General features: G+C 40.5%; 1 protein-coding gene across 2 annotated transcripts; it reads left to right on the top strand.

Annotated features, from left to right (window-relative positions):
* Nucleotides 1-6,448: 6,448 nt before the first annotated feature.
* Nucleotides 6,449-22,426, top strand: C1D (C1D nuclear receptor corepressor). 2 transcript variants are annotated; one of them, XM_052684930.1, is made up of 5 exons: nucleotides 6,449-6,502; nucleotides 16,959-17,102; nucleotides 18,438-18,504; nucleotides 18,973-19,028; nucleotides 21,867-22,426. In XM_052684930.1, the coding sequence occupies exons 2-5, from the start codon at nucleotides 16,965-16,967 to the stop codon at nucleotides 22,032-22,034; spliced, it is 429 nt and encodes a 142-aa protein (XP_052540890.1). In that variant the 5' UTR covers nucleotides 6,449-6,502; nucleotides 16,959-16,964; the 3' UTR covers nucleotides 22,035-22,426. The 2 variants fall into 2 exon arrangements, with proteins under 2 accessions (XP_052540890.1, XP_052540882.1); XM_052684922.1 differs by lacking the exon at nucleotides 6,449-6,502 and adding an exon at nucleotides 9,999-10,278.
* The last annotated feature ends 5,241 nt before the right edge of the window (nucleotides 22,427-27,667 follow it).

Raw genomic sequence — 27,667 nt, 5'->3', positions numbered from 1 at the left:
TGAATGCCTGTGTAGCAGTTAGGGGTTGGCAGGAAAACTGCAATAGACTGTAAACTCGTGTGAAAGTCTATGGTTTTAATAGGCTGATGCTCAGCTCTAGGCTGCCTTCAGATTCAGAGCCTTTTGTGTCCTGCATTTGTCAAGAGCCAGTGGAAATAAAAGCACAACGACTGAGAGCAGCAAACCAGGAGGTATCTGAAATTGGAACAAAGGTTTCCTTCTAATAAAAGAGCTCTGAAGTTTAATGAGTAGCATCTGTTCCTGCATGGAGGGGATGCCTTGCTCAGGGCTTGGCAGTGGGAAGGTCCTGCAGCGTGGCCAGAACTGTGGGGATGCCCTGGCAAGGAAACATTCCAACAATGTGGGCAGGCACCAGAGCTGCTAAGGCTGAGCCCAGAATTTGAGATCCCTGAGCAAAGGTTAATGAGGTCTGTCCATCTGCCAAAAATGTGCAGCATTAACTTCTAGCTTTGTGCAGATACGTATGCAGGTTCATTCTGGCTTGGCAAGCAAAAGGCAGGTTGTGTAGCACGTTAGTTGTATGTTGGCCCACAAGTGCTCTTTCAAGGTATGTAGGCTAAATATTTATCAGAAAGCAAAGACTTGAGCAAAGTCTCGCTTAGACTTGATGGTTTACTTGAAAGTGTAATATCTCATGTGTGTATAATAGATATCTATCTAACACAGCTAATGCATCCTCTGTTATACATGGCACAACAGGGTGCATCCTGAAATTATTTTCAGTGTTGTCCCTTTTAGGGTGTATTCTGGGTGCAAGAGAGTAGAGGGAACTGTTGTTCTGCAGTCTTGGCTGTAGCTCTCTTTGTAAAGCCAGGGATGGGCACTTCAAAGAAGCAAGTCAAGCTCTTGAGTCTAAAGCGTGTCATTCAAAGACAAGCTCCATTAGCTTTGTGCTGTAATTGAAATCTACTTGCTGAAAGGCATGCTGAGCAGCAGAATTTGGGGGAAATGTGGTTTCCCTCTTTAATAGTAATTCTGGGTGAAGCACAGAATGAGGGAAGAAAAAGCTCTCAGTATAGATGTCAGTAAGCAAAAACAAAGAATGGCAAGTGCAGCACTGAGCTTTTGCTGATATACTTTTATTATATACTTGGCCTGCAGCAGCCATTTCCATTCCTTATACAAGCAACTCCAGGGTGAACTCCTAGTGAGCCTAGATGATAGTGGTACAGACTAACAGCAAAAACTAATGAAACAACACTTCTTAATGCTCCATGCACTCAAAAAGATGAACTTCATATTAGCTCTGAGTGCTTAATTTCGATATTAATCTTATTTGTTGTTTTAAGAAGTAGGGAATGGGACTCCCTCATGAGAAGTGTGTTGCAGGGAAATGTGTGACAGCTTTTGGTGGTGAAAGTTTGTTTAGAAAAAGCCAAACAACAAACAACTGAGAGCTGGAGGAAAGCACAGGTGAATTACAGTGTTGTGTTTGCTCAGGAAAGATAAGTAGTTATATTTGTGTACCTGACAATAAGGAAGATAGTTACTAGTTGGAGGAAACTTCTGCTGCCAGTGTCTGTATTGCCCTTCATCTCCTTGGCACACTGGATTTCTGCTTTTCCCAAGCTAAATGAGAAACTCAAGCAGACCAAAAGCAGCCCGTGACAGCCTAGGCTGCTCTATTTATAGTCCCTCCCCCTCTTGCTGAAGACTGGCACCTTGCCTCTGCAGCCTGAAGGCTGAAAAGCTGCAGCACGTTCTAAATAAAATCATAATGCAGCAGAAATGAAATGCACAAATCCCCTCTGCTGCAGTACTGAGGCATGCCCTGGAAAACCCCAGCCTTGTCCAGGAATGGAATGTGCTACTGGCTTTGATGGTTTTATTTACCATCAGCAACCACGTGTAGTAAAGGTACCTTAGTGGCAGCTACTTCTTGTTTCCTGTGCAAATCATCCTCGTATGTATGTGGCAGGATCTATTTATGGGCAATGACAATGTCATACAGTTTTTTACAGGTGTCACCCAGGTCCCCAGCTGTTACACATCAATTTCTTCCTTCAAATCAGTCACTTTGAGTTTCACCATTTGTACAGGCCCTTGGGTATTTCAGCCCCCCAAAGTTTTCCATGCAGGGAGCCTATGTATGGTCTATGGTGTATTTTTTCCATCACTGGAAAAAAATATGTAAAGGTTTAAGCCATGATTTGGATTGACTTTTAAGCAGAGGATCACAGGTGTTAACTGTATGGGAAGCCACAATACAGTGTCCTTTTGAAGAGGGTGAAGTATCATCTGTTGTCTATTTTTTCCAGAGTTCATCTATGATATGGAAGGTATTCAAACCCAGCATCAAAAGAAACATAAGACAAAAGGAAGGACTCTGGAAAATTGATGCACCATATCAGCATTTGAGTATTTACCTTGTTAAAATTAAAACAGCCAATTTTCTGGTGTGATGCAGGTCTATAGCATCAGCTGTTCCCAGCAGGCAGCCAGCATGTGGCTTCTCTGTTCAGGAGACCAGCTGGATTTAACAAGATATGCCAACTTAGCAGAGAACAAGCCCCTTGCTGCATAGCTTACTAGCACAGCTACAGCATTTGAAGCAGATGTGTCTGTTCCAGTTTTACCTCCTGAAGTTTTGCCTGCATTCCCTGCCAACAGGATGTTAGTAAATCTTGGCCCATCTTTAGTCACTGTGTCCATGTGCAGGGACAGCTGGGTTACAGAACCACAGAGGCACCTGTAAGTTCTCTCCTCTGTATGTGACAGTAAGGACAGCCAGTCCAGAATGCACAGACAGGTTCTCTACTCACAACAACAGCTTCCTCTCCTGTCAGCATGCAGGGCTGGCCTCTCAGAATATTTCCCAATCACAACATTAACCCTGACTTTAAGAGTGGCAGTGAAGCTGAATGAAAAAGCCCATCAGCAACATGAATAAAACAAGCACAGACAAGCACTCCTAGGTTGCTTGGGATTTTGAGGTTATGAAACATTCAAGGCTCTCTCTGAAGCTATTGGTCTGCAGAATGGCAGTAAGTCTCACAGAGCTGCACAGCAGCCAAGACCTGATGGGACCTTTTCCAGTGGTAGTGATTCAGAGGTAGCAGCTCGGCCTGTTTCCCAGGTTGGGTTGCAGCAGTTGCTCACTGTCAGACTCACTGTTACAGTGCTTCTTTTAAGCAGGGTGAAGTCTCCAAATCCCAGCAGCTTCCAGTTCTTCCTCTTACAGGTAGGGTTTTCTTGCATTAAAACCCACCACTAGCAATATTTGTGTCTTGGAAAATACCCAGGACAATTTTGTTTTCATGAACATTTCTACCATGACAGTGTGAATGCTACATTATTCTCACTTTGCACAGATGTGAATGGCTACAGGTATGGTGCAAAGCCTTAAATTCTCATTTGTGATTTTGCTGGGTTCTAAGGAAGCTGTACCTTCTTATCTCTTCCTTATCTCAGAGGGCACAATGCACCCTTTTACTGTCACTGTAGCACTGTCTGACCCTGATTATGCTGGGATGTTGCTCCAGCCTGTCCCACATCTATCAGAAATAATCCAACATTAGTTATGTCCTCTGTTTATTAAAGGCTTTGTTCCTCTTCACTTTTTGTTATCTTCTGTAGATGATTTCTGAGACAAAGATGATCTTTTTATGAGTATTTTGGGCTTGGAGTGCTATAAGCCTCAGGTTTCTAGGCAGCACTGCCACAACAATGAAAAATAACAATAAAATATAAGAATTGTTAATAAAATCTGTTCAGTTCATTTGCATCTCATGCTAAACCTTTCATTCTCTGAGTCATCAATCTTCCTGCAGAGCTGACAGAATCTCTATTTCATGTTTCCTTGTGCTGTAACACAACCAGGCAGGATGGCAGACCCTTTCTGCTGCCTTGCAGAAGTGAGCAGTAGCACAGACCTATGGCATCTTCATATCCACCAGTATTTATGCTGTTGCAGAATGTATGGCAAACCTAAGAGCAGCCACATGAGATGAGACCAAAGGGTCTTCCAGCCCCATTTCCTGCCTCTTCAGGGGATGTGTGCAGGTAAATAAATGCAAAGAAAAAGTCCTTAAAATTTTCAACAGTAATTTGGGTCCTAATTTTGATTTACTCCTGGCGTTGTCCTAGGTTTCATGTTAAAATGAAGATGGAGAATGAAATACATGGCTCTACTAAACACAGTAGCTGACAAGTGAGAATGGTGGAATGCTAAAGCGTTTAGAAAAAAAATCTCAATTTCTAATACAGTTTACTTTTGCAATTTTAGTGACAGATTGCTGTAAAAAAATGACAGGTTTACAAACTGATTGGAAGTAATGGTAAGGCACATGTGAGATGAGGAGGTGACCTGAGACAGCCAGCACAGCTTCACCATGGGCAGATGGTGCCTGACCAATCTGGTGGCCTTCTATGATGAAGTGATCAGTGGACAAAGGAAGGGCAACTCTGTCATCTGTCTGGACTTGTACAGGGTCTTTGATGTGGTTCTGCACCACATCCTCACCTCTAAATTAGAGAGAGATGGATTTGAAGGTTGGACTATTCAATGGGTAAAGAATTGGTTGGATGGTCGCAGCCAGAAGGTTGAGGTCAATGGCTCTATGTCCAAGCGGAGGCTGATCATGAGTGGTGTCTCCCAGAGGTCTAAGAACCAGTGCTCTTCAACATCTTTATCAGTGACCAAAATAGTGAGATTAAATGTGCCCTCAGCAAGTTTGCTGTTGACACTGAGCTGAGTGGTGCAGTTGATATAAAGAAGGGATGCCATGCAGAGGGAACCTGGGCAGGCTTGAAAAGTGGGCCCGTGTTAACCTAATGAGGTTTGACAAGGCCAAGTGCAACACGTTGCATTTTGGTCAAGGCGGTCCCAGATACGTGACAGACTGGGAGATGAACTCCTTAAGAGTAGCCCCGTGGAGAAGGACTTGGAGATTCTGAGGGATGAAAACCTGAACATGAGCCAGCAGTGTGTGTCTGCAGCCCAGAAGGACACTGGTATCCTGGCTGCAAACAAGGATGAAAACTAGGGTGGCAGCAGAGCAACAGAGGTGATTGATCCCCTCTGCTCTGCCCTCATGAGACCCCATCTGGAGTTCAACGTCTGAGCCTGGGGTGCTCAGCACAAGAAGGATGTTGGAGTGGGTCCAGCGGAGGGTACAAAGACAATGAGAGGGCTGAAGCACCTCTCCTAAAGCTGAGGGAGCTAGGCTGAAGAAGAGAAGGTTCCAGGGTGACATCATTGCCTTCCAGTATTTAAGGGAGCTTATAAACAGGAGAGAGATCAACATTTTACACAGGCCGAGTGACAGGGAAAGGGGAATGGTTTTAAACTTTAGTTTAAAAAGAAGAGATTTTAAACTTTAGTTTAAAAGGAAGAGGAGAGACTGAGGTTAGAAGCCTGGGGAAAATTCTGTACTCAGAGATTGGTGAGGCCATGGCAAAGGCTGCCCAGAGAAGCTGTGGGTGCCCCATCCCTAGGAGCCTTCAAGGCCAGGGATGGGCCCCTAAACAGCCTGGTCTGTTGGGTGGCAACCAGCCCACAGAAGAGGTTGGAACCAGATGGTTGTTAAGGTCCCTTCCAACCCAAGCCATTCTATGAATTGGAAGAAATGCAGTGTTGGAACAATATCAGAACAAATACTCTGTGCATGGTAGACTGCTTTTGATCTATTTCTACTGTTTTCATATATAAATGCATATAACTTCATCAGTATATTTGCATCCAGCAAATAAAGTTTCATATGTAAAGTAACCAGATACAGCATCCAGCACAACACCACATCCTGTCATTTAATCTAGCTGGCATGGACACAAGCTCTTTTGATCTGTATTAACTGTCTTTATCTCAGTGTAGATCTCAGCCTCCCTATCTGTTATGTTAAAAAAGCTTTAATCAAAGAGTTTAAGCCAGTTTTATTGAATTATATTATTTTTCCTCCCAAAAACAAGGTTATAGAGCTCAGTTTCCTTTTCCATGTACTTTTACATCTGTATTTTGATTAGAAATGTTTTCAAAAGGGAAAAGAACCTCTGTTCAGTATGTTTAAAGCCATTCTAATTTAATTCGAGTGCAGAAAAAAATGAAAAACATTTCCAGAACTTTTTATCTGAAAGGTGAGTCTAAGTTCACCTGGGCATACGGTGCAATGTATACCACTACCAAATCCAGCAGGCTGTATCAGAACATGGAAAATGTTGGAGGCTATACTTCTCTTCCACTGTCCTAAGTGCCACTGCTATAGTTTCTGGGTTTTAGCTCCTGAAGATGAGAGACTTCCCTGTGGGTTAGCCAAAGTATTTCCTTTTGTATGGGAACTGCTGAGTCACGGCCTGAACCTCTGATTGATCACCTGAAGCGAGCAATGAATCAGCCAGAGGAGCACAGGTGAAGGCAATTCAGCAATTCAGCTGTGCTGCCTGGCTCCACCCCTCCTAGACCTATTTAAGAGCAGGCTACCAGTGGGGAAGGACCTCTTCTGGAGATCATCTCTGCTGGTGTTTTGTGGGTGAGCCCAGGATAGGGGTAAGCCTTCTGTTTATTCTCTTCTGTTATCATAGTCTACTTTGCCTAACTCTCTTGTTTATTTTGTGATTATATGATATCCTAATATTTTTTGGTTATACACCCTTTTTATCCAGTCTAGTGGCTGGGGTGCAAATCTGACAGTCAGACATCTTCATCTTCCTATACTCATTGTTTGCCTTGTAATAAATTGCTGTAAATTCTCTTTTCCTGCCTTGCTTCCCTATTCCTTTCATGTATCTGATCTCTGTAGAATACAGGCAGAGTAGATTAGCATAAACATGCTGTTGAGCTGCCTCTAGTTACCATTTAGCAACCACTTTGTCTTCTCATGAGCTGAAGGAAACATCAGGTACTCACCCCTCTTGCACTCAGCGGCAAGTGCAGGTAGGCGGGCAGATGAGCAGACGGATGTCCACGCTTCACCTTACTCTTGCTACGCCCTCTTCTGGTAATTCACTGATCTGCCTACAGAACAGATTGCATAGATTAATTAGGTTACACCCCAAAGAAATAGACCTAAAAATCATGAAAGGCCCAGAGATTTCTTAATATGGCTAAGGGCTTCTGACACAAGTGTATTCCACATACTAATATCTTCTGAGCTGGTCTGCATGTCCCAGCCTGGGATTTTACAAGGTATCTTCCAATAGTCTGCTTTTTAATGACTTTGGCCATAAACTGACTTTAAACACAGTAGGCCAGTGTAGCAGAAATGCTGAGTCACAGCCTGAACCACTGATGGAGCATCTGATGGGAAGGCAGGGCCAACCAAAGGGAGGTCAAGTGCATGCAAAGCATCTGAGTGACTAGAAGGGAGTGGAGCCAGAATCCACCCCTTTCCGTTCTTATTTAAGGGATGGCAGTGGAAGCAAGAATATTTTGCTAGAGATCACTGCGTACCTGAGACCTTCTGAAGGGAGGAAGCTTTTTTTCAAAGCTTTTTTCCTTTATTTCTGTGCTAATGAGTGTTGCACTTGAATAAATCCTCACTTGCTGCAGCTTGGGACCTTGCTGCTCTGCTGTCACTGCTGTGCTTTTCATAGCATTACAGCCAGGTAATTCAATGGTGAAATGGTTTGCAGGTCAGGTACCCAGGTGCAGACTAACTCATTTCTTGAAATAGATTAAAATGTGATATTGTAGTGTCTCAGACAAGCACACTTAATCAAACCCAACCTATGGGCTGACCAGAGGTACCACAACACTTCTCAACTTAGTTTTGAAATAGAATAGCTGTAATCGTACAGAATTAAATCTGATTTAAGTCTGAATTACTTTAGCATTTTCAGCACAGCTAGTGACTCCCTAGAGGTTTAAGATATGGTTTGCCAGAATAAAAGTGATTTATTATGTTAGAAGGCTTTTTCAGTAGCATTATTTCCTGGGACTTGGAGTCGCCACAGCTGGTCTGTACTTCAGGCTGTGGTGTTTGGCATGACACAGGCTTAAGTGATTAGACATCTCCTCTTGATATTTTTATCAATATGCAAATAACCTGGAAAGTTTCATTTCATCATAATTTAGTGAGATGCATTTTGCTTTAAAGTAATGCCCAAGGGAGGAGCAGCTAGTAAATCATGTCATTTGAGCCACAGAAATAGAACTGAGGACTCCATAGACATTAGAAAGTGTAAAACAGGCAACAAGAAGCTTTCTTTTAAACAAAATCTGTGGGTCAGACCCCCTGAGGTGAAAAGTTGAGGCAGTTTAATATTCTGAAATATCAAGACTTTTACCCGTAAACTGATAAAACATTAATGCTCATCTTAAATACTGCAAATACGCCCATCTTAAAATATCCTGATAAGAATACTGGAAGTGACCCCAGAACAGAAATCCTTCTGCTCTCTTGTAAGCAATGGTTCCAGCGAGGTCAAGCCTATGGGATTTGGCATCCCTGCCTGCTCTGCAGGAGTCGATATGTGGTGTGTATATAGTGAGATAAATCATAATAAAGGTCTAATTACATTAAAGATGCCTATCACTGACTATTCTGGCAAAAGTATTTAGGATTGTTTTCTATTGTTTTGGGAATTATAGAGAAAAATCAATAATCATTCATAGCCCTCTCAAATGAAATGTCTTCCATTAAGTTCTGGATGGCAGTATAGCTTTTCTTGGGTACATTTCTTTTTTACAGCTATTCATACATCATAATACACTTTCACAGTGGCACCAACATAAAACAACTCAATTGCATATGCTGTATCTCAGATCAGGCTTTGGCTGTGATAAATGCAAATCCTTAGGTCCTCATTTCTCAGAAAGACAAACAAGTGAGAGCCATTTTAGAAGACAATTCTCCCATACCTAGCAGTCTTTTTAGTGAACTGCATCAAGAAATTCGAGGACCCACGGAACTAAGTTCACCCCAGTGAACTGAATAGAGCCACAAATCAGCAGTTTGGAGCCACTAACATGTATAACAAAAGTAATCCACTAGAAGGCGACAAAGAGCCTCAGTGTATGATCATGAAAGACTGATGAGTCCAGCCTGCACTGCATTAATTCTGTACCTGGTTACAATCTTCTACAGTGTTGGCTGATCAGAATTGCGTTTTCCTTTCATCTTGCGACTGAAACAAAATGTGGGGTTTAGGAAATATGACTCCTGCAGAAACTTCCTACCTAATGTTTGGTAAATCAATCTGTCTTCCCTCTCTGGATACCCGACCTGTGACATGTGCACACAGAGGTCATAATGAGTTGACCGTGTGCCAAATGTTCTATGGGGTTTTATTTAGGAATTCAAGTCTTGCTGTTTCTGTTACCCTTCAATGTGCTGCATTTTTAAATATTATACACAAAATCTCCTCTGAATCCCCTTTTGCATACAGTTAGTAACTGTAATTGTACTGGGGAGAATGAATGAGATAATGAGGCTGTGTTCTTTATAAAGTGGTAGTGAAAAAGTCAACAAAATGGGTTCTATTATTGCCCTGAAATACTTGCAGACTTGCATTGCTTTTTCAGCCAGCTTTTGTTGAAACTGAAAACATCTAAATCTCCCGGAGGTAAAGGAGATGACAAGATGTGAACCAGCACTGTGACTGAAGATCTTCAGATAAGTTTCCAGCCAGTCTTAGGTAAAAAAGACTCTTGCAGTTCATACTGACTTAATTAGAACAGACTCCTTCGAAAACCAGCCAACGAGAAGGAAGTTCATTTTTGAGATATTTTACATTACGCTGCATGTCCCGAGAAGCGTGCAGGGCAGCGAACCCCAAACATCTAGTACCGTTCCCCTAATACCTTCCAGTTACAGAAGGCAGCAGGAGGGGGACTGACATTTTACGCGGTCCGATGGCGTCAGGACAAGGGGAAATGGCTTTAAACTGGAAGAGGGGAGATTTGGGTTAGACTTCAGTAAGAAATTCTTTCCTCATTGCGCGCTGCAGCGAACGCCACCCCAGCGGTGAAAGGCCGTGAGGTAACATCCGCCGTTCCCGCCCACTGGCGCCGACGTGACGTCATCACCGCGCGCCGCCGCAGGCCCCGCCCCTCGTCGCTTTTCCGCTCTCAGCGCGCTTTCCGGCCCGGCGCTTTGCGGCGAGCGGTGCTGCTGGCTCGGGTCCGTCAGTGGGGCTGAGGAGGGGGGAATGGAGGCCTTCCTCCCTTCTGTGTAAGAGTCATCACATCGCTGCGTGTGATTTAAGGGTTTTTGGAGCCGCCGGGAGCAGCAGTTTGGGAACGAGGGCCTCTAACGTTCAGTGCGTTGTCCCGGCCTCGTGTGTCTGTAGCGGAGGAGATGTGGAGGTGACGTTTGCGAAAAGGTCAGTATCGTAACTCTAAAATGGTAAAATTCCACGGTCTGGTGCCTGCAGGCTCGGTCAGGCACCGGCGGTCACAAAGAGCAGGAGGTGGGGCTTATGGGGTGCCTTGATTTGTGCACGTGCTTATTTCGAATGACACGTGGTCGTGGAGCCTGCGTGTGGGCCGAGAGCCACCGAAGCTTTCAGGGAGCTGTGAAATGTTGTTCTGCAGTCCCAGACGTGTGAGTGCTCCACGACTTCCCAGAGCTGAGCTGCGTGCGGCACTGGTTCTGTTGGTGAGCACAGGCAGGGTGATGTATGCCTAACTTCAGTTGTTAAGTGAGTGTGGGCTTTTCAGCTGAAGTCATGCCCTGAGGGTGGCTGTACCTAGGCAGGTTGTGCTGTAGACATAAATATGGGGTTCCTGCTTCCAGTTCTGGGGCATGACAACCTACACTATCAATACAAACTGAGGATGTAAGGATAGAGCACGGCCTGACTGAAAGCAACCTGCGGGTATTGGTGGATAGCAGCTGGGTAAGAGCCAGCACTGTGCCCTTGCAGCCCAGAGAGCCAGCCACATTCTAAGCTGCATCCAGAGTAGCGTGGCAAGCAGGGTGAGGGAGGAGATCCTGCCTCTCTGCTCTGAGCTGAGACATCTCACCTGGAGCACTACGTCCAGGTATGGAATGCTCAGTACAGGAGAGACATGGACTGGTTGGAGTGCATCCAAAAATGATCCCAGGGGTGGAACACCTCTCTGCAAGGACAGGCTGAGAGCTGGGGCTGTGCAGCCTGGAGAAGGGAAGGCTCTGAGGAGACCTGAGAGCAGCCTTTCTATATCTGATGGGGATCTGATGGGGGGAGGGGGGTTATAAGAAAGAAGGGGACAGACTCTTTAGCAGGGTATGTTCTGACAGGACAAGGAGAAATGGTTTCAAATTAAAAGAAGGTACATTTAGATTGGAGGTAAGAAGATTTTACATTAAGGGTGGCACTGGCACAGTTTGCCCAGAGTGGGGGTGGATGCCATGTCCTTGGGTACATCCAAGAGCTCAAGGAAGGAGCTCTGAGCTCCTGATTGAGCTGTAGATGTCTCTGTTCACTGCGTGAGAGATGGACCAGATGACCTTCAAAGGTCCTTTCCAACTCAGTGATTGTGTGGTGATTCTGTAAAATGGTGTTGGAACTCAAGGAATATCAAGAAATCAGTGTCTATTGTAAGGAGAGCCTGATTTTCAAAGCAGAGATAGAGTTTGCTTGTACAGGCTGTGGTTAAAATAGTTCAGTTCAGGCTGTTTTGCTAGCATGGTCAACTAACAGCCAAAAGTAGATTAGGATCGCTGTTCAGATCAGCAGAAAAAGGTACTGCATAAAGTGTAAATGTAGAAAATGAAATTCCAATGAAAGAAAGTATGTTTTTCATGGAATGTAGAACTAGTGGCTAGAAGAAACAAGTGGCAGCATGTGTTGGAAGAAGTGGGAAACTCCAGGGTTGAGTAGCTGCATATGGGGCACTTGTTCATTTCTGTTTGCTGGGAATTTGGTAAGGCAGAACTATTGACTACTGTCACAAACTGAAAAGGAAAAAAAAAATACAGAGATACATTGTCAAAGTGGACACAACTCAGTAAACTATAGTAGGGGACAGTATTTAGCTGTGCAACTGCTTCTTGGTTTTCAGTGAGACCAGAAGTGTGAGACCAGTCACACGTTCAAACCTACCATCACTTGGAAGCCTGTCTTGAAATGAGCTGTCCTAGCATAGTGTGAGAGCTTTTATGAATGTGTCTCACTCAGAGGTGTTCTGGACAAACACAAAGACAGCTGGTTTTATTGTTGTGCTTGCTGATTGGAGCACTGACAGGGTTGAGCTGAACAAGAGCCAGCATATATTGGATTTGTTCGGCAGAGGAAATGATTTTGTCATCGGCTCTGGAATCTAGCACTGCTGATGACACTGTACAGAGAATAAAAATGTTCTGGGAATCATAGGGATCAAGATGAAAGTTTCTCCCTATGTGGATAGAGTAGAAGTGAATAAGAGCTAGGATGGGATACTTGGTTTCTCATCGTATCCCTGTGGGCTGAAATGCAAGTGAGCCTTAAAAATATTATTCCCTTCCTTTAAATTTTGGTCTTCCTTTAAGACAGAGTACAATAAACTTTGCAGATCCTCTGGGACTGATGAGATTAAATCTCAGCGGCATCAGCAAGAACCTGGTGATGCCAGGTGTATTGCAGGGATTTTCTGTGCATGCTGGAATACTGCCAGGAGCTTAGCTTTGATGTCAGGGTTAAAAGCAATTGCTTGACTGTTACCTTTGTATAATGTGGTGTAAAGGATGCACTGGATAACTCCTGTGGCTTGGATTGGAATATTTTTAAGGGAATCAAGAGAAGCTAATGCTGCATATCTGGTATTTCGTTATAGGCTTAATTGCTTTTGCAAACAAGACTGTGAGTTGGTGTTTGAAGCACTGTAACTGTGCTCAGTAGATGCACTCTCCAGCTGCCCCAAGCTGCCTTGAAGAAACAGCTCTATGGACACGGTGATAATTAGCAAGTACCTAATTACTTGTTAGCAGTAGTAGTGCTGAGCAGTCTTTGCCATGGACCAGATCCTATGGTACTTACAGTGTTGCAAATATGGAATAAAATGGATATCTCTGTCCAAAACAAAGTGGATTTATTTGTCGAGAAGGTGTTTGTAATTAAGAAGCTTTGTTGTGGTCTCAAGTAGTTTTAAATTTAAGATGTTTGTTCCATCTGTCTTCGTTGCTGTACAGCTGCAGCAGTGAATTAATGTTAGAGCAGAATAGACATCTGCCATGCTTGTGTATCACCTACAGCCACTGCAGGTTCTGATTCAGAATTTGAAAGAGGGAGGACAGTGCCAAATTTTAAACACATAGATGGTTTGTCATACCCACATTGCTAATGCATTTGATTTGAATCTGAAAGGGGTTTACCTACACTGACCTAAAAGTGTTTGGGTTTCTTTTGGTTTTCTGTACGTAATCCATAGATATCAGTGAAAAGCAAGAGAGTCTCATCTGTTTTTTGTTAGGCGAATCATCTGAAAAAAAGTAAAAGATCTGAACTCAGTTTGAAAACAAGGCTTTGTAGTGCTTAAAAAAGGTGAGAACTAGTAGGAAGTGCTAAGTGTGATGCAATATTAAACACAGTGCTGGATGCTCAATTCTTTTTTTTTTTTTGTCATCTTTTTACTCATTACAAACTACATCCAATAAATCATTTTTTATCCTGAAAATGCTGTTTTAATTGTGGGTGGAAATCACATGTGTGACGCTGAATGTATTTTAATTCTGTCTTTTGAGGGTTCATGTTGCCATGTTGATGTATACCTGTAGCTTCTGTTACTTTCCCCATGCTTCTTCAGCAAAATCTCTCATTATGCACCCACATCCTAATCAGAGTTTGTTTTTCAAAATAAGAGGGACAGTTTTGATGTCCAGGTGGGCAGGAAGGGAAGTGGGGTTGATTTGTTTCTCTTTTTTAGCCAGCAGGCAACTGATTGCTGAGGCTTATGTTGGTAAAAGCCGTAGGGTTAAAAGGGAAACTTGTTCCTGGTAGATTGATGTCATGAAGTCATGCCACATTTGTCCACTCTTTTTGTTTCTCTCAATGTCTTCAATCAAAATTGGCCTTTTTCATGTTGTATTTATGGGTTCTGAGCTTTCCTTTGCGTTCTCAAAATTAAAGGTCTTATAAGGTACTGTCATTGCACAACCACAGATTATATGTTCACCATTGTGTTACTTGCTGATGGAAATAAGTTCTTATCCTTATTTTCCCCGTGCTCATGTTTGATCAGCAAATATTTTCATACCTCCACGTATCTGAATACTTGTAGTACTCTTACTTTTAATTTGGATCTCTGGGGCAAATAAAATACAGTTGAAAATCAGCAAATCCAACAAAAGATATCAGTGTAGTAAATGTCCACTCCTGGAACTGAATTTCTGCTTGTTCAAAATACACTGGGAAACACTTGCAGAACTTGGAGGAAATGTTTGTGGTTTAATAACCGAAACGTAACTATGGAGGGCAGTATAACCTTGAGGTGTAATTACAGAGTCACTGATACGGTCTCAGTCCTTGCCTTTGTCATTCAGCAGGTGTGACTGTGCTGTGTGTGTGTTGGTTTTGGCAGAAACAGGTCTGTGGAGTTTCCGGTGTGCATGTTTTCTAATGCAGTGTAAGTTGGTTCTTGTTGATTTAATACTATCAAAACTCTTGTAGGCTGTTGACTGCTGCCTTATTGTTGGCATGTGCCAACACTGTAACATATCCTGCTCGGAGATTAGTAATGCTGAAACAACAGTGTAATGAAAAGAGAGAGGGCCCTGCACAGCAGGAGGAGGAACTTGCTCTGATTCCTGCTGAACTGCAAACACAAGTTTGACACATTCTCCCCCCTTCCTTGGCACAAGGAGCAGGCTTAGGCTGACTGCCCTACCCTTCACTGCCTGAGTACAACCTTGTTCCAGTGATGGCTGACACACTGTTTTCCTTTCCTAATTAAGTGTCAAGTAAATACCTCATGCTATATATTTCTCTTCTTTCCTACTATCTGTATTCTTTCCCTCCCTCATTTTTTAGGGTTACCTTGGGATATTGAGAGGAATGTAATGTATGTTCTGGTGACTGCATGTCCATGCGACTATGGTGAAATAGCTTGAATTATTTTTATTGGTAACGTGCTCCTGCTGTGGGAGTTTGTTGCTGTTGGTTTTTTTTTGTTTTTATCAGGGCAACCAGCATAGGGAAAAAAAGAGGGAGAAAAGTTGGGATTTGTCAATGTGTTCATGCACATTCATAACATAAGACCATAGTAGGTAAATTACTGTAGGCAGCAGTAAACCCTGTTTTTGATTGTTGGATTGGATAACACTTCTCTCTCTGTATTTGTAAGTATAGTAAACGCATGCTGACAGACCTCTTCTAACCAGGCTTAACTGTGTTAACAGCTGGCCAAATTTAGTGTCTTCTGTAGCTTTAAGTATTTTCTGTGTTGTATTATAAGGTTATCAGATAGCTGGTGGGCTCTCAGTCAGCCTAAGAAAGGTGATTGTAATGCAAGTAGCATTGAATGAAATGCAAACAATGCTATCATAGGGGGTAGAAATAATTATATTGCTGTTTACCTTTTTGTAGGCAGTGTTTTGTAGGTTCAGCTTAGCTTTCTTGCTTTAGGTATGCTGCAGCAGACCGAGTTGGTATTGAAATGGTTTGAGTTGCATGCTGGGGTATGGAGGGGACCCTCAGTGTATAGTAATGCATTTCTGACCAAGATAAGAGGTCATCTGAGTAGGATTATAACTGAACCATGTAAATAAAAGCAATGGAAATGGGCTTGTTAACTTTAGCTTTTCATGTCTTTGGAATTGCATTGACGTGGCTAAAAACGGAGGTTTCAGGAGACCTGAGGAAAATAGTGCCATGCTGTTGTTCCTCTCAGTCTTCCTCCTGCTTGACCTCCAGGAGACAATATAACTAAAAAGAAAGCTCTCTCACACAAACTGTGTTCTTGCCTGGAAAAGGGGAAGATCAGACCTCTACCTAAAACAAACAGCAGTGATGTGACAGCTGTTTGCTGTTTCCTTGCAGTTTGTGCTGGCTGTGTGGCTTTGGTATTCAGAGATCAAACTTTGAGAGTGTGGTTTCTCCAACCAGAGCTCCCACCTTCTGCACTCAGCAGCTGGGAGTGAGAGTCTCACGCTGACCCCAAGCAGAAGGGACTGCAGTGATCCAGATGCTCCCACTGTTCCTGATGCAGCCCTGCAAACTAGCAGGAAAACAATGTATTTCTTCGTTTAACATTAAAAAAAAAAAAATTGTTGCTCAATCAGTAGAAGCTGTAGAAAATGACAAGTAAGTAGCATCAGCTTTCCAAGATAATGATTGGAGAGGAATCTTAAATGTATTAAAGATCTTGATTGGAAGCCAGTGACCAGATGGCTTGGCAGTAGCCATGCCGCATTACTGCGCATGCTGGGATCAAAACCGGAGTGCTCTGGGATCGTTCACATCTTTGCTGATCTCACAGTTGCTTTGCATGGATGTGTCTACAAGATTTGCATTCGGAAATCAAAATCAACTCAGTTTCATTACTGTTAGAATTACATCTCAGATTGAAGTGGTCCATAGAGAATCCAGAGATCTGGATGCAGAGTTCACAGGAAGCGTTTCTTGGACCAACTCTTACATTTAAGATTGAGAGAGATAACTGACCCTGACATAACTGGGGCTGCATAACCACTCTGAAACTGAAGTCATGTCTGTTCCTAGGATGGGCTGAAGCTATATCTCTAATTTTTGCACGTGTGCGCTTGGTTTAGCTCTTTATGTACTGTGATTTACTAGATATTTAGAGCACTTTTAAGCAAGCAAATAATTTCCTTCTATCACAGACCATAAAAGTTAAGTACTGCTTTGGGACTGGTACAAGAATAGGTATCACTTGTAATTCTCCTTCATGCTGTTTTGTACAGCAGTTGGGAGTTATCCCTGGAGCTATGGGATCTTTAACTGTGTCACTACTGGTGCTGATTGCTTGAATTCTTCAGGAGGAGGCACTTTTTATGACGTTTAATGAATAAATGCTTGTGGTTTCTATTTTAAAATAGTCTTTTGAATCTGCAGAGAGTGTTACTGATTTTGCTGCTTCTTTCTAGGTGGAAATGGCAGAAGATATTAACACAGAAGAATATCCCACTGAAATTCATGATTATCTTGCAACATTTGAAAAATCTCTTACTTCGGTAGATGAGATGTTGAAGACAATGATGTCAGTTCCTAGAAGTGAGCTTCTCCAGAAGGTAAATCATCTTCCTCTTGATAGCCTTTCTGTTAATAATACAGGGTCTGTTTAGCCACTGCACAGAGAAATAACAAATATTACACTGCCTACCTGTCACACCCAATATTTGAAACTTCTGCACTTGTAAGATACCCAGATGATGTTATGAACTAAGTGATGAAATGTATATTCTTCAAAGGTGGAAAGTGAAGATTCTACCGGTGAATCATTTAGGTAATGGGCTTCTATCCTATACTTGACCTTCCCAAAAGTGCATGCTGAGTGCTCTTCCCAAGCAGAGAGCTCATTCCAAGTTGTCCGTGGCCTTTTCACAACAAACATCACAAATTTGGGTGGTATAGAAGGATGTGAAGATGAATTGTCAACATTGAGAATTGATTTCCTGTTGACTTGCAGAATCTGGTCTCTGAAAAACTGAGTTGTCTCTTCTAGCTGTGTTGTAAGCACAAGCCTGTGAAGTTTGTGGATGTGTTTGGATTTTTTTTTCCTCCCTCAGAACATAAAGACAGCAAAGTACTGCCTGAAGACCTCATACAAGTCTCTCTGTCTTGTAACACTTAAAACCTTACATGTATCTTCTTTCTTTAGGGCAAGGAAAAGCTAACATGAGAACTTTTTTTTTTTTATCCTCTGAGGGTTTCTAACATAAATGAGTTATGAGGAAAACAGTCTTGACAACGCTGATCTTTTGACAGTATCCATGTTAGAACTAGTGAACTATACAATGATCTTATCAGAGTCTCTGGAAATCCTATAGGACTAAACCAATAAATTGACTTTGACAGTTGAGGGGAAAAAAAACAAGGCATTACCTTTTTTCTTCCTTTGCTGGGCAGCTGTAAGTGTTCTAGCATGCATCAAATGCAATCTAATGCTATATGTTATGTTATATGTATACTAGTGTTCATCACTTGTTCACAGCATACTTGTATCTGAGCTTCAATAATACTCAGACGTTCTTTTTTCTTTTGGTGATAGCAGAAACTGTTTTGAAACTATTTTTTGTGGAAAAAATAGGGTCTTTTTCCTGACTGCATGAACAGGAGTCAAAGAGCTCCACACTAAGAGGTTTTATTATTTTGGCCATATGGTACTGTGGCATTTAAGATCAAGCTGGGAAAATGACATGAATGTTTGAGAGGAGGGTATGGTCCTGAGGTGGCAGGAAAACACAGGCTTCATCTCAGTGAACCTACGCTGTAAAAAAAAAAAAAATATATGCTAATTTAGTATGTATCTATGAATGCATTAATGCTCAGTTCAGAAATAGGCACACTGCTAAAGTATGTGCACATCTTGAAAATGTGTAAATGATTTTCTCTTTTCATTCCAGTTAGAGCCACTTGAGCAAGCAAAACTAGATTTGGTTTCAGCGTACACCTTGAATTCAATGTTCTGGGGTAAGTATGTGATAGGAGGACAAGGTTCAGATGATCACTGTTTGAATGCTTTCTAGCTGCAAACATCAAATTTATTTTCAAATGTATTTCATAGCCAAATAGATAGAAACTGATGATTAAGGACTCAAATTGTTGCTATTCTTAAGGTAAATGATGTTGATAATTACAGAAGCTGGCTTTGTACATGCCTGAGAATCTTTGTGGCTTTTTTTTTTCTTGGCAACCTTTTCTGTCCTTCTTAAAAGGGCAAAGTTTAACTGCATTATGTATTTTATGTATTTATTTACTATATATATGTATTTTTAACAGCAATATTTGATAACGGTGTTGCTGTCAGATACTTAACCATGTGGTTAAGCACCGTGATTAATAGTTTCATGTGGCAATTACAGTTTTCCTATTTGACTGGTTAATTGGGCACTAAGTCATCACAGCCATCCATATCAAAACCACGTTTTCTTCTTGTAGTATACTTGGCTACTCAGGGAATCAATCCAAAGGAACATCCAGTGAAACAGGAACTGGTAAGATTCTTACATTGCATGCTTTCAATACTTTACTTGTCCAGAGCTGTGAACTCATATGGAAGCAGATGTATATTTATATCTTCTGAAATTGGCATATGGCCATGATAGCACCCGTATGCTACGTAATATTATCTAATTGCCTGTTAGTATGCCCTACTGGGTTCTCTAAATTAAGAAATTCGTATTTTTAGTTCCAAACAGCACAGTTTGAAGTATCATTTGTAGAGCCCACTGAAATAAGAAAAAGCAACGAGATGAATAGTGCCATCTTGTCTTTCTGCTTCTCCATTTCTCTTTTTGAGAATCGAATTCTGAACAGAATAGCTTTTCTCTTGTATCTGTTAAATAGAAAAATGTTTCATGCCTGATAATAATTTATAACTTCCAGTATGGCATTTTTTTTTTTTCCTTAGGAATACTTGGATTCATGTTAATCTCTGAGGCTGTCTTTTTCTTACTTTTGTATGACTCTGAAAGCGTAGTGTGGTTGATTTACTAGCAAAGACGGGAAAGAGCCCCCCCTTCTTCCAAGTCCTCCATTAATTCATTTTCTCAGCAGTAAAGAATCCAGTTCAGCAACAAAGCTAAAAGCTTTTTTGGCACCAGTTGTATGTGTATTGTCCAGTAATTCTGCATTAGTGACATATTTACAGCCTGTAATAAATCTTTTAGGTTTGTCTTTATATTCCATTTAGATGCATGACTGCAGTACAGAAGGCATGGTATCTTGAAAAATTCTGCTGACTTAAAATACCAAATCATTCAGCTTAAAGAAAAAAAATAGATTTCAAAACTTCGAGCTACCCTTTTTAATTCTGGTATAAATGAAAACACTAAATCTAGGCAATCATAATATACTTAGCTTAAATGCAATCCTTAGGTAACCGGAGCAATAGAAGATAGGAATGAAAGATGTGGAAAGCTAGCTTGAATAACAAGAATCCTTCTATTTTTAATTTTGTGAGGTTTTCAGTAGTCTAGACTGTATCCCATTAAAAAATGGGTTGGTTAATATTTCATGAACTCTCAGTCAGTTTCTTGTTCCTCCTATATTATATAGCATCTGAATATTGTGTTAATTTTGTTATACTAAAAATAAATTGTATCTCTTCTACTGTGGGTATTTTATGTTGGTATTTTACCTCACAATTGGCAGTCGTTTTAAATTTGAAGAATGAGTGACTTATTCTAGGCTAGATTCTTTTCAGCTCTTTCCTTTCTTCCAGGAGCATTGTGATGTTCTTATTCATGTGGAAAGGGAATAAAAAGACTGTTCCATCATGATTGTTTTGTTTTTAGAATTGCTCCTTCTGTATGTACAGGGAGTATATTGGGATTCAAATGATATTAATAAAACTCGCATTCCAGCTATCAGAGTTCATTTCTTTTAGCATTTTGATATCAGTCAGCTGCTTCTTCCCATGTTGATATATGTAGGCTTGCCACGTGTTCTCATGAACCTTCTCAGGCGCCAAAAAAAATATCACAGTCTGTCATGGTTTCAGACCTGGAAAAGCACTCTTCATTAAAGCTGATTTTTGACACAAGATTGTCCAATTTTTTTGACAAATCAGTTGCTTGTAAGGGTCAGTGAAGAACTAAAAATCAGATCTGTAGTGCAGGTCTTGTAGGTGATGTTTCACATTCCAAAAGCTGTCAGTAGTCGTGGATTAGGTAATACCAGAATGTATGTAGTTATCAGTATCCATAAATGTCCTGTTAGTCCACTCTGGCAATTCATGCATTGGATAAAGCATATGCGCATCACACATGCACGCATTACTGTTGTTTGTTGCATGTAGTACAGAAACACCTGAAGGCCCTACAGTTCAAGGCCATGTTGGGCTAAATATCTAGATGTGAAATCTGTGAGCCAACCTTTTACCTACTGTACAGAATTACTGCAAGTGTCCTTTTTACTAAGTGAGGAGAAGCAGGCACTTAACAGAACGTGATTCCCATCTTAGAGGGTTTACGCTCTCAAAGTAATTTTCTTTATTGATTATAGAACTGGCTGAGGGTGAGCATGCACATAAATGAGATGGTTAAACTGGTGGGGATCTGTAGGTGAGGCTGGGTCAAAGCCATGCTTTGTTCAACATGACATGAGACACTCAATGACTATTGTAGGAGAAGGTGACAAGAAAGGATGTATTCCCTCTCTTTAGAGAATGGCAATGGAAACAGGCTTTTTTGATCGTTTATGGTCATAAGAGATATCTCTAGTACAGCTGGAAATTCATCACATTGCTTTGAATATGTCAAGGGAGACTTAGCAATGAACCATTTCAGGATCTTGACCACAGATCTTTTGCGTAGTTGCATACTTAATGCTTGTGACTTCTTGACTTTTGTAAGATGCTTTATGCTGATTTCTTCTTCCTTCTTTTTTCCTCCATCTTCCCCTCTTTCATAGACAGTGAGTAGTGCAATATTATAAATACATCATATCTAAATATACATTTTGCCATCTTTACTGAGGCCAAACTTTTTTTTTTTTTAGCAACATTAAATACAATTCCCTTGTCACACAGTACAGTTGTAGGACTTCATGTTTCTTTGGTGATGGACGTCATGCAAATATTAGTATGGTAGGTACCCATGTTGGAAAATCTGCTAAAAGGGAAGCCTCAAATTTGCAAAGAGCCTGGTATATATTTAGAAGATGCTATTTTTGTTTGTTATAGAAAGGTACCATGTGGAGTACTCCTACTCATTGATTTTACTCTAGTGGTAAACTTGGAAGAACGGTCTGCGGAGGAAAAAAAAAAAACAACCCAACACAAAAACCCCGTGTGTGTGTGTATATATATATATATATTTTTTTTTTTCTAGGAGAGAATAAGAACATACATGAACAAGGTCAAAGAAATAGCAGACAAGAAAAAGGCATCCAAACTTGATAAAGGAGCAGCTTCCAGATTTGTAAGGAATGCACTCTGGGAACCAAATCCTGAAAATGACCAAACTCCTGCTAAAGCAAAGAAGAGAAAGATGAACTGATTCTTTTTTTTTTCCCCTTTATGTTATCAGAGACACCTAAAGTTATCAAAATGTGTTTTTTGCGCTGTACGAGTCTTACAGAAGTGCCGTGTAGCAACATCTTGATTAAATTACACTTAAAAAATTTTTCAGGGTTGTGTTTTGTCCAGGATGCTCCTTTCTGAGGTAACTATGCACTGAGGTTTAAAAAAAAAAAAAGCATTGTTTGTATATCTGTAAGTGCCATGTAATGCTGCAGAAATAATGTTTCATTATTAAAATGATAATGACTTGCCAAATGCTTGTTGGTAATAGATACTGGTACTGCTTTGATTATAATGCCTAAGAATTATTTTTTTACTTATGTTTTTGTATGTACTTCATCTCTTGAATATTAAAGCAGTCTCAAACAATGCTGTCCAGTTTGTGGTGTTCATGTAAAACCATGTTTACTTTCTCATTACACCATTGAGTGAGTTCTTGTTCACAGACTATTGTAAGGTTTATTCACTGTATTGAACTGATCTGTTTTCAGCTTCTGGAATAGCATGTATGCTGTATTCCCTTACTGCTGTGGTCTCTGAAGAAACGGAGGTTCAAGGGCTGCAAGCAAATAGCCTGAATTCCACTTTAAGTCCTAGTGTCTAATCCGTGCAGGGGGGGAACCACAACAGAAAGAGCCCAAATGAGTGCTTTGTAAGGCTGAACAAAGGAGCAGGCAGGGGACAGCAAACAGGAAACAGCACGTGCAGGAACTTGATTGGAATTTTGGCTGTGGTGTGCGTCTCTTAGTGCTGACTCTGACATAAATGTGCTGTGAGGTGGTAGGAGTGTGGTCATTGGCTGCTGTTTTTCAGATCTTTGTTCTTGGGTACACTTTGAACTGCTGCTCTGCCTTGCAAAATAGTTTTCCCTCAAATGTGAAGCTTAGTTGTTTAGGGGAGGGAGTACATTAATTGCATTAGGAATTAGAACCTAATAAATTCATTTTTCAGTATGCTACAAAGGAAAACTCAATTATTAGTTTAATAGCTTCTTAAAAAGCAGGGGCAAGCTAATTATGAAAAACAATTTATTTCACCAAAATGCCATTTGGGTAGCAGACTGCAGTCTTGGGAAATACAGTTAGTGTAAAAGTCTGGATGATTAAAACAAATATATCCAGTACTCCTATTATAGTACTGTAAGCTGAGTGATTTACAGTGGATGGGTATTGTCTTTGGTGTTGTCCTGCATCATGCATTATGCAGAGCATGAATTGATTTCAGTGAGGTGCTAAAATGAAGATTCTCTTGTCACTGACTATCTAAAAGTAAATATTTCAAAATAAAATAACAGTGAAGTTTAATAAACTCAAGTAAATTGTTGTGTATCTCTGGAAACATTTTCAGTGACTGTATGAGTTTACAGATTTTTGTTTGTGATAAACTCTGAACAAGCAAGAATTTCTTCATTCCAGTTCAAGCAATCCAGCTAAGGAGAGCTTGTTCCTATAGGTGCTGATGCTGGTACCTATCTTTGCTGCCTCAGATCTACGGGGCAACTCATGAGCAGACACATCAAAAGTGCAAAAACTTCTGCCAGCTAAAAGGTAAGATGAGCATACTTTATTTCTACAGATGAATGTCACAGTTATGCAAAACAAAAGCACAGTTAGACTCATGGGTCTTTTTCTTGAGATTCAGGTTAAAATTGTGGAAGACTTGAAGTGTGTTGTTTTGTATCTGTAGAATATTATAACCAGACCTGTGAACTTTGTGTCAGTGTAGATGTTTTCACATGCAAAGTTCAAAACATTAGCCTCAAAAAATGATGTAAAGAACAGGTGCCCTGTGAACTAATTAGTAAGACAACAGGATGTAAGTGGTATGAAGTAGCAGAAGCTACAAGTGTTTTAATGCAGAGACTTTTGAGGTTATAATGTCTTATAATTTGGCATGCTTTTTCTGGAGGAAGCAGGTAGATCAGCTTCTATTTATGTGCAGTACTGTTAATTAAAAGGGAATTGAAGGACGTTTCCATTACATGATTTTCCTCTTAAGCTTTAATTATAGCTTTTGTTTTAAAAGGTTAATTTCTGAAAAAAGATCATAATTCAGTGTCCAGTAAAGTACACAGCTTTCATTGGTAAATGTTTAAACGAGAATAACGCAAGGATGTTAGCAAAGAGTTACTGAAGTAGAAATCCATCTGGTATAATGAAGTACACACACGTAATTGATATTTGTGATAGGAAAATTGGTGTACGTGTAGCAAATGCAACTTTGTAAATGCTTAAGGCTTGTGTGGCTGTTCTGATGACCAGGTTTGTGGCTTTTCTAATGCAAAGACAGTAACTCCAGTGAATACCCTAGAAACTGAAGATTATCACCGTGTGTCTGTTACTGACCCACAGCCCTATTAGTAGCTTGACATCTCCCTGCATTACCTTGGTTCTGCTCCTAGAAAATACCCGTCTTTCTCTAAGTGTACTGTGACTGCAAACAAATGAGGATGCTTACTACATCTTTGATTTGCCCTCTTTTAAATGCTAGTTGTGACTTAGCAAGTCAACGTATCACTGATGTTCATCTCTATTCCTCCAGTCTTATTATTTGAGAACTGCATCCTCAAGAGTGGATATTTTATTATGTCATCCTAATTGCTTCTGGCCTTGAAAATCGATACTAGCATAAGGTCCTGTCAGAAAGTATTAATGTTCCTGTTTCATTGGAAATCTCCTCACAACACAGTTATCTGGAATGATAAAAGCTAAAGAAGGATCAAGTTACCTTGGAAACTTACTACAAAAATATCAACTATAGAATATTATAAAAATAGAATTGTTTTGGAATTCAGAGGGACACCAAAATCCATTTTTTTTTTTTTAATCTGCAGGGCTGAGACCATTACAAATGTAAAGAAAAAACTAGATTTCCATATGTAAAGAGGAGGCATTACTTTTGGAGTGACCCATGTGACATGACAGACTTTGGCCAGGAGATGATGAAGACCTGCGTCTGCAATCTCAGAAGAGGAGACCTCATCGTAAAGGCAGATGGTGGCGACAGGAGGGCTTTTAGAAGTTGAGAACAGCAAACTGTACCTGGAAGCACACGTGGAGATCCACTGATGTTGGTGATGTTCTGTGCAAAGTTCCTTCTGGCAAGATCTCCCTGAACTCTTGACTCAATTTACACAGATTCTCTTCTACTGGAAGCAACTGCAAAACTCCCTCATGCCTAGGAAAAACATCCTCTGATCTTCATCATTAAAATGTGATACGTGCCAAATTGGTAATCAAAATGAAACAGCTTTTGAATGGAATGTCATTTTTCTTTCATCAAACATGGCTGGCTAGTAATGTGTAGCTGCTTTGGAATGTTAAAGTATAAGGGAACAACAGCATCCTTTTTTAGGCAAATTGACTATTGAAAAAAACTAACACCAGCTAACATTGGAGTGATACACAAAATCAGAATATAATCGGAGAAATAATCATGAGACTTTGCAGAAGTGTTCTGCTTCTTCCACAGAGTAAGCCTGGCAAACTTCAAACCAAAGAAATGTTCTAGCTTAAAATAATTGAAATTGGTTGCATCTCGACCATGTCTTTTTCCTAAACTGAGAGGTAAAGATGCCAAAATAGGGTGTTTGTTAAAATTATTTATATATGATTCTTAGTTAAAAATTTACTCGGCAGGGATTAAAAATAAATAAATAAATAAATAAATAAATACATACATAAATAAAAACAACAAAAACCCAACACATAAGGCTACAGTAATTTAAGAGAAATAATGAGTAATTAAAGCAGTTTATCATATTAGAATCAACTATAACATGCTAGGAAAAAATGTATTCATGTTCTTCAGCATGGCACTGTCATTTTTGCTTACTTGCTTGAGTGATATTCCTTGCATTGAGCTCCAGAGTCTACATGAATGCATTTGTTTTGCAGATCATCTTATCATCCTTAGTGTTAACTTCATCTTTTGTTTTTAAATTTAATAGTTCCTGCATTCCAGTATGATGCACCTGTGATGCTTTACTGATACTCCTAACAATTTGCCTTTTTGCTGACTTTTATCCTTTCTTGCAGAATTACAGATTGTGGAATCTGTAGTGGTGGTGATCTGAGAAGCAGGCCTTGAACAACTCAGTTTTTATCAGCTGCACCAAAGGGAAAAGAGAGAAAGCTTGTTTTTACTACTAAGCTGAGCGAATATGGTGTGGAAATCTTGTAATGGCAAAGTATCAATTTTGTAAAGTGATATATTTCAGAGGGGATACTAAATTTGACTGAATAAAAAGCTTTATAAATGGAACATTTAAGAGGCTATCTTTTACTTTTCAGCGTAAGGTTGCCTTGACATGCATCATTTCAATTTGGCAGTCCCAGCAAATGGATGGAAACAGTTCAATATGATAATTCAGTATTGCCAAGAGGCTTCTTCTCAGCCTAGTGTGGACACATTCCATGGAGAGATTTAAGGACTATATTAAGTGATAGAAAATGGGTCTAATTCTGCTCCAGTTTTACACCAGTACAATCTTGATTTCAAAGGTACCTTGACCGGCCATCGTAAGTACATCAACAAAATCACTTCCGAACTAAGGATCACCTGAATTTCATGCTGATACATCTTGCACAGCAATAATTCAGCACAGGTAGAGAAAGAAATGGAGTCTAGCTGTGCTTGCAAATGAAATCTTTTAAAGCAGCAGTTCTAGGGGCAAATTCCGAGCTGAGTTTTACCAGGACACTCAGATAAAGTAAATGAACATTTTCTGAATCACGCAAGCAAAGTTGTCTGAAGAAGCTGTAGTCTTTAATATCCTCTCATTTAATATGCATGTTCACTTTCATAAACGTGTTTCAAATTATGTTTTTGTGTTTTCTAGAAGGTTTGTTTGTTATTTGCCATTTGAGTGTTTTTTTGGCCTCGTGGGAACAAATTCGTCATTGCTTAAATGCACAAAGTTACTGTCACCATTATTAAAAGGTGAGAGAGAGAAATGCCTAGTAACGATCACTGTCAAGGTGGACAACATAAACAGTCTTTTAAATTTGTTGCCATGGGCTAACAAACATACTCCCCAGCTCACACACAAGACAAAACGTGTTTTCTTGCGCAGTGTTTCCATGGAGAGAGCATTTCCTCAAGGCAGTTAATCTCACGAGATGCTGTCTGTGTATGAACACAGTACACATCCACCAGAATGTTACCTACCTCCTTGAAGGGCAGGCAGTAAGTTTTAAGTTCCTCTCTGTATATCAGAATCAAAAGTGTGTATTCATGAGATGGTACCGTTGGAGACTGTAACATCATAGGCTTAATTATTTACTCCTTTAAGTCAGCTTAAGTCTCTATTTAGTTAGTCACAGTAGCAAGAATCAAGCACAAAAGAATATAATTTGGTTTTATGTAGCTGAGCAAGACTGTACATATTGTGTGACCAAAACAGCACTAAAATTTAGCTGATGTTAAGTTACTGAATTCCTGTGAAATATGTCTGTTTGTTAAAGGCCACATTCTTGATGCACAGACAATCTGTGTTGTTTCTCCTTCATCTACACAGGGTTTACCACTGGCACTTGCACAAAGTACCTCAGCTCCTTACTATGATGTTCTTTTCCCAGATTTTTATAACTTTGCCAGATTTTAACAACT

The sequence above is a fragment of the Tympanuchus pallidicinctus genome, unplaced genomic scaffold, assembly GCF_026119805.1.
Source record: "Tympanuchus pallidicinctus isolate F22 unplaced genomic scaffold, pur_lepc_1.0 scaffold1, whole genome shotgun sequence".
NCBI lineage: Eukaryota > Metazoa > Chordata > Aves > Galliformes > Phasianidae > Tympanuchus > Tympanuchus pallidicinctus.
Note: the sequence above shows the minus strand (reverse complement) of the source record. Positions and strands in the feature narration are given on the sequence as shown.

Excerpts from the sequence above, each read along its gene's own strand:
- C1D (XM_052684930.1), top strand. The coding sequence starts at position 16,965 with ATGGCAGAAGATATTAACACAGAAGAATATCCCACTGAAATTCATGAT. Across the intron at positions 18,505-18,972 it reads CTTGAATTCAATGTTCTGGG|TATACTTGGCTACTCAGGGA; the intron begins GTAAGTATGTGA and ends TTCTTCTTGTAG. Across the intron at positions 19,029-21,866 it reads ATCCAGTGAAACAGGAACTG|GAGAGAATAAGAACATACAT; the intron begins GTAAGATTCTTA and ends TTTTTTTTCTAG.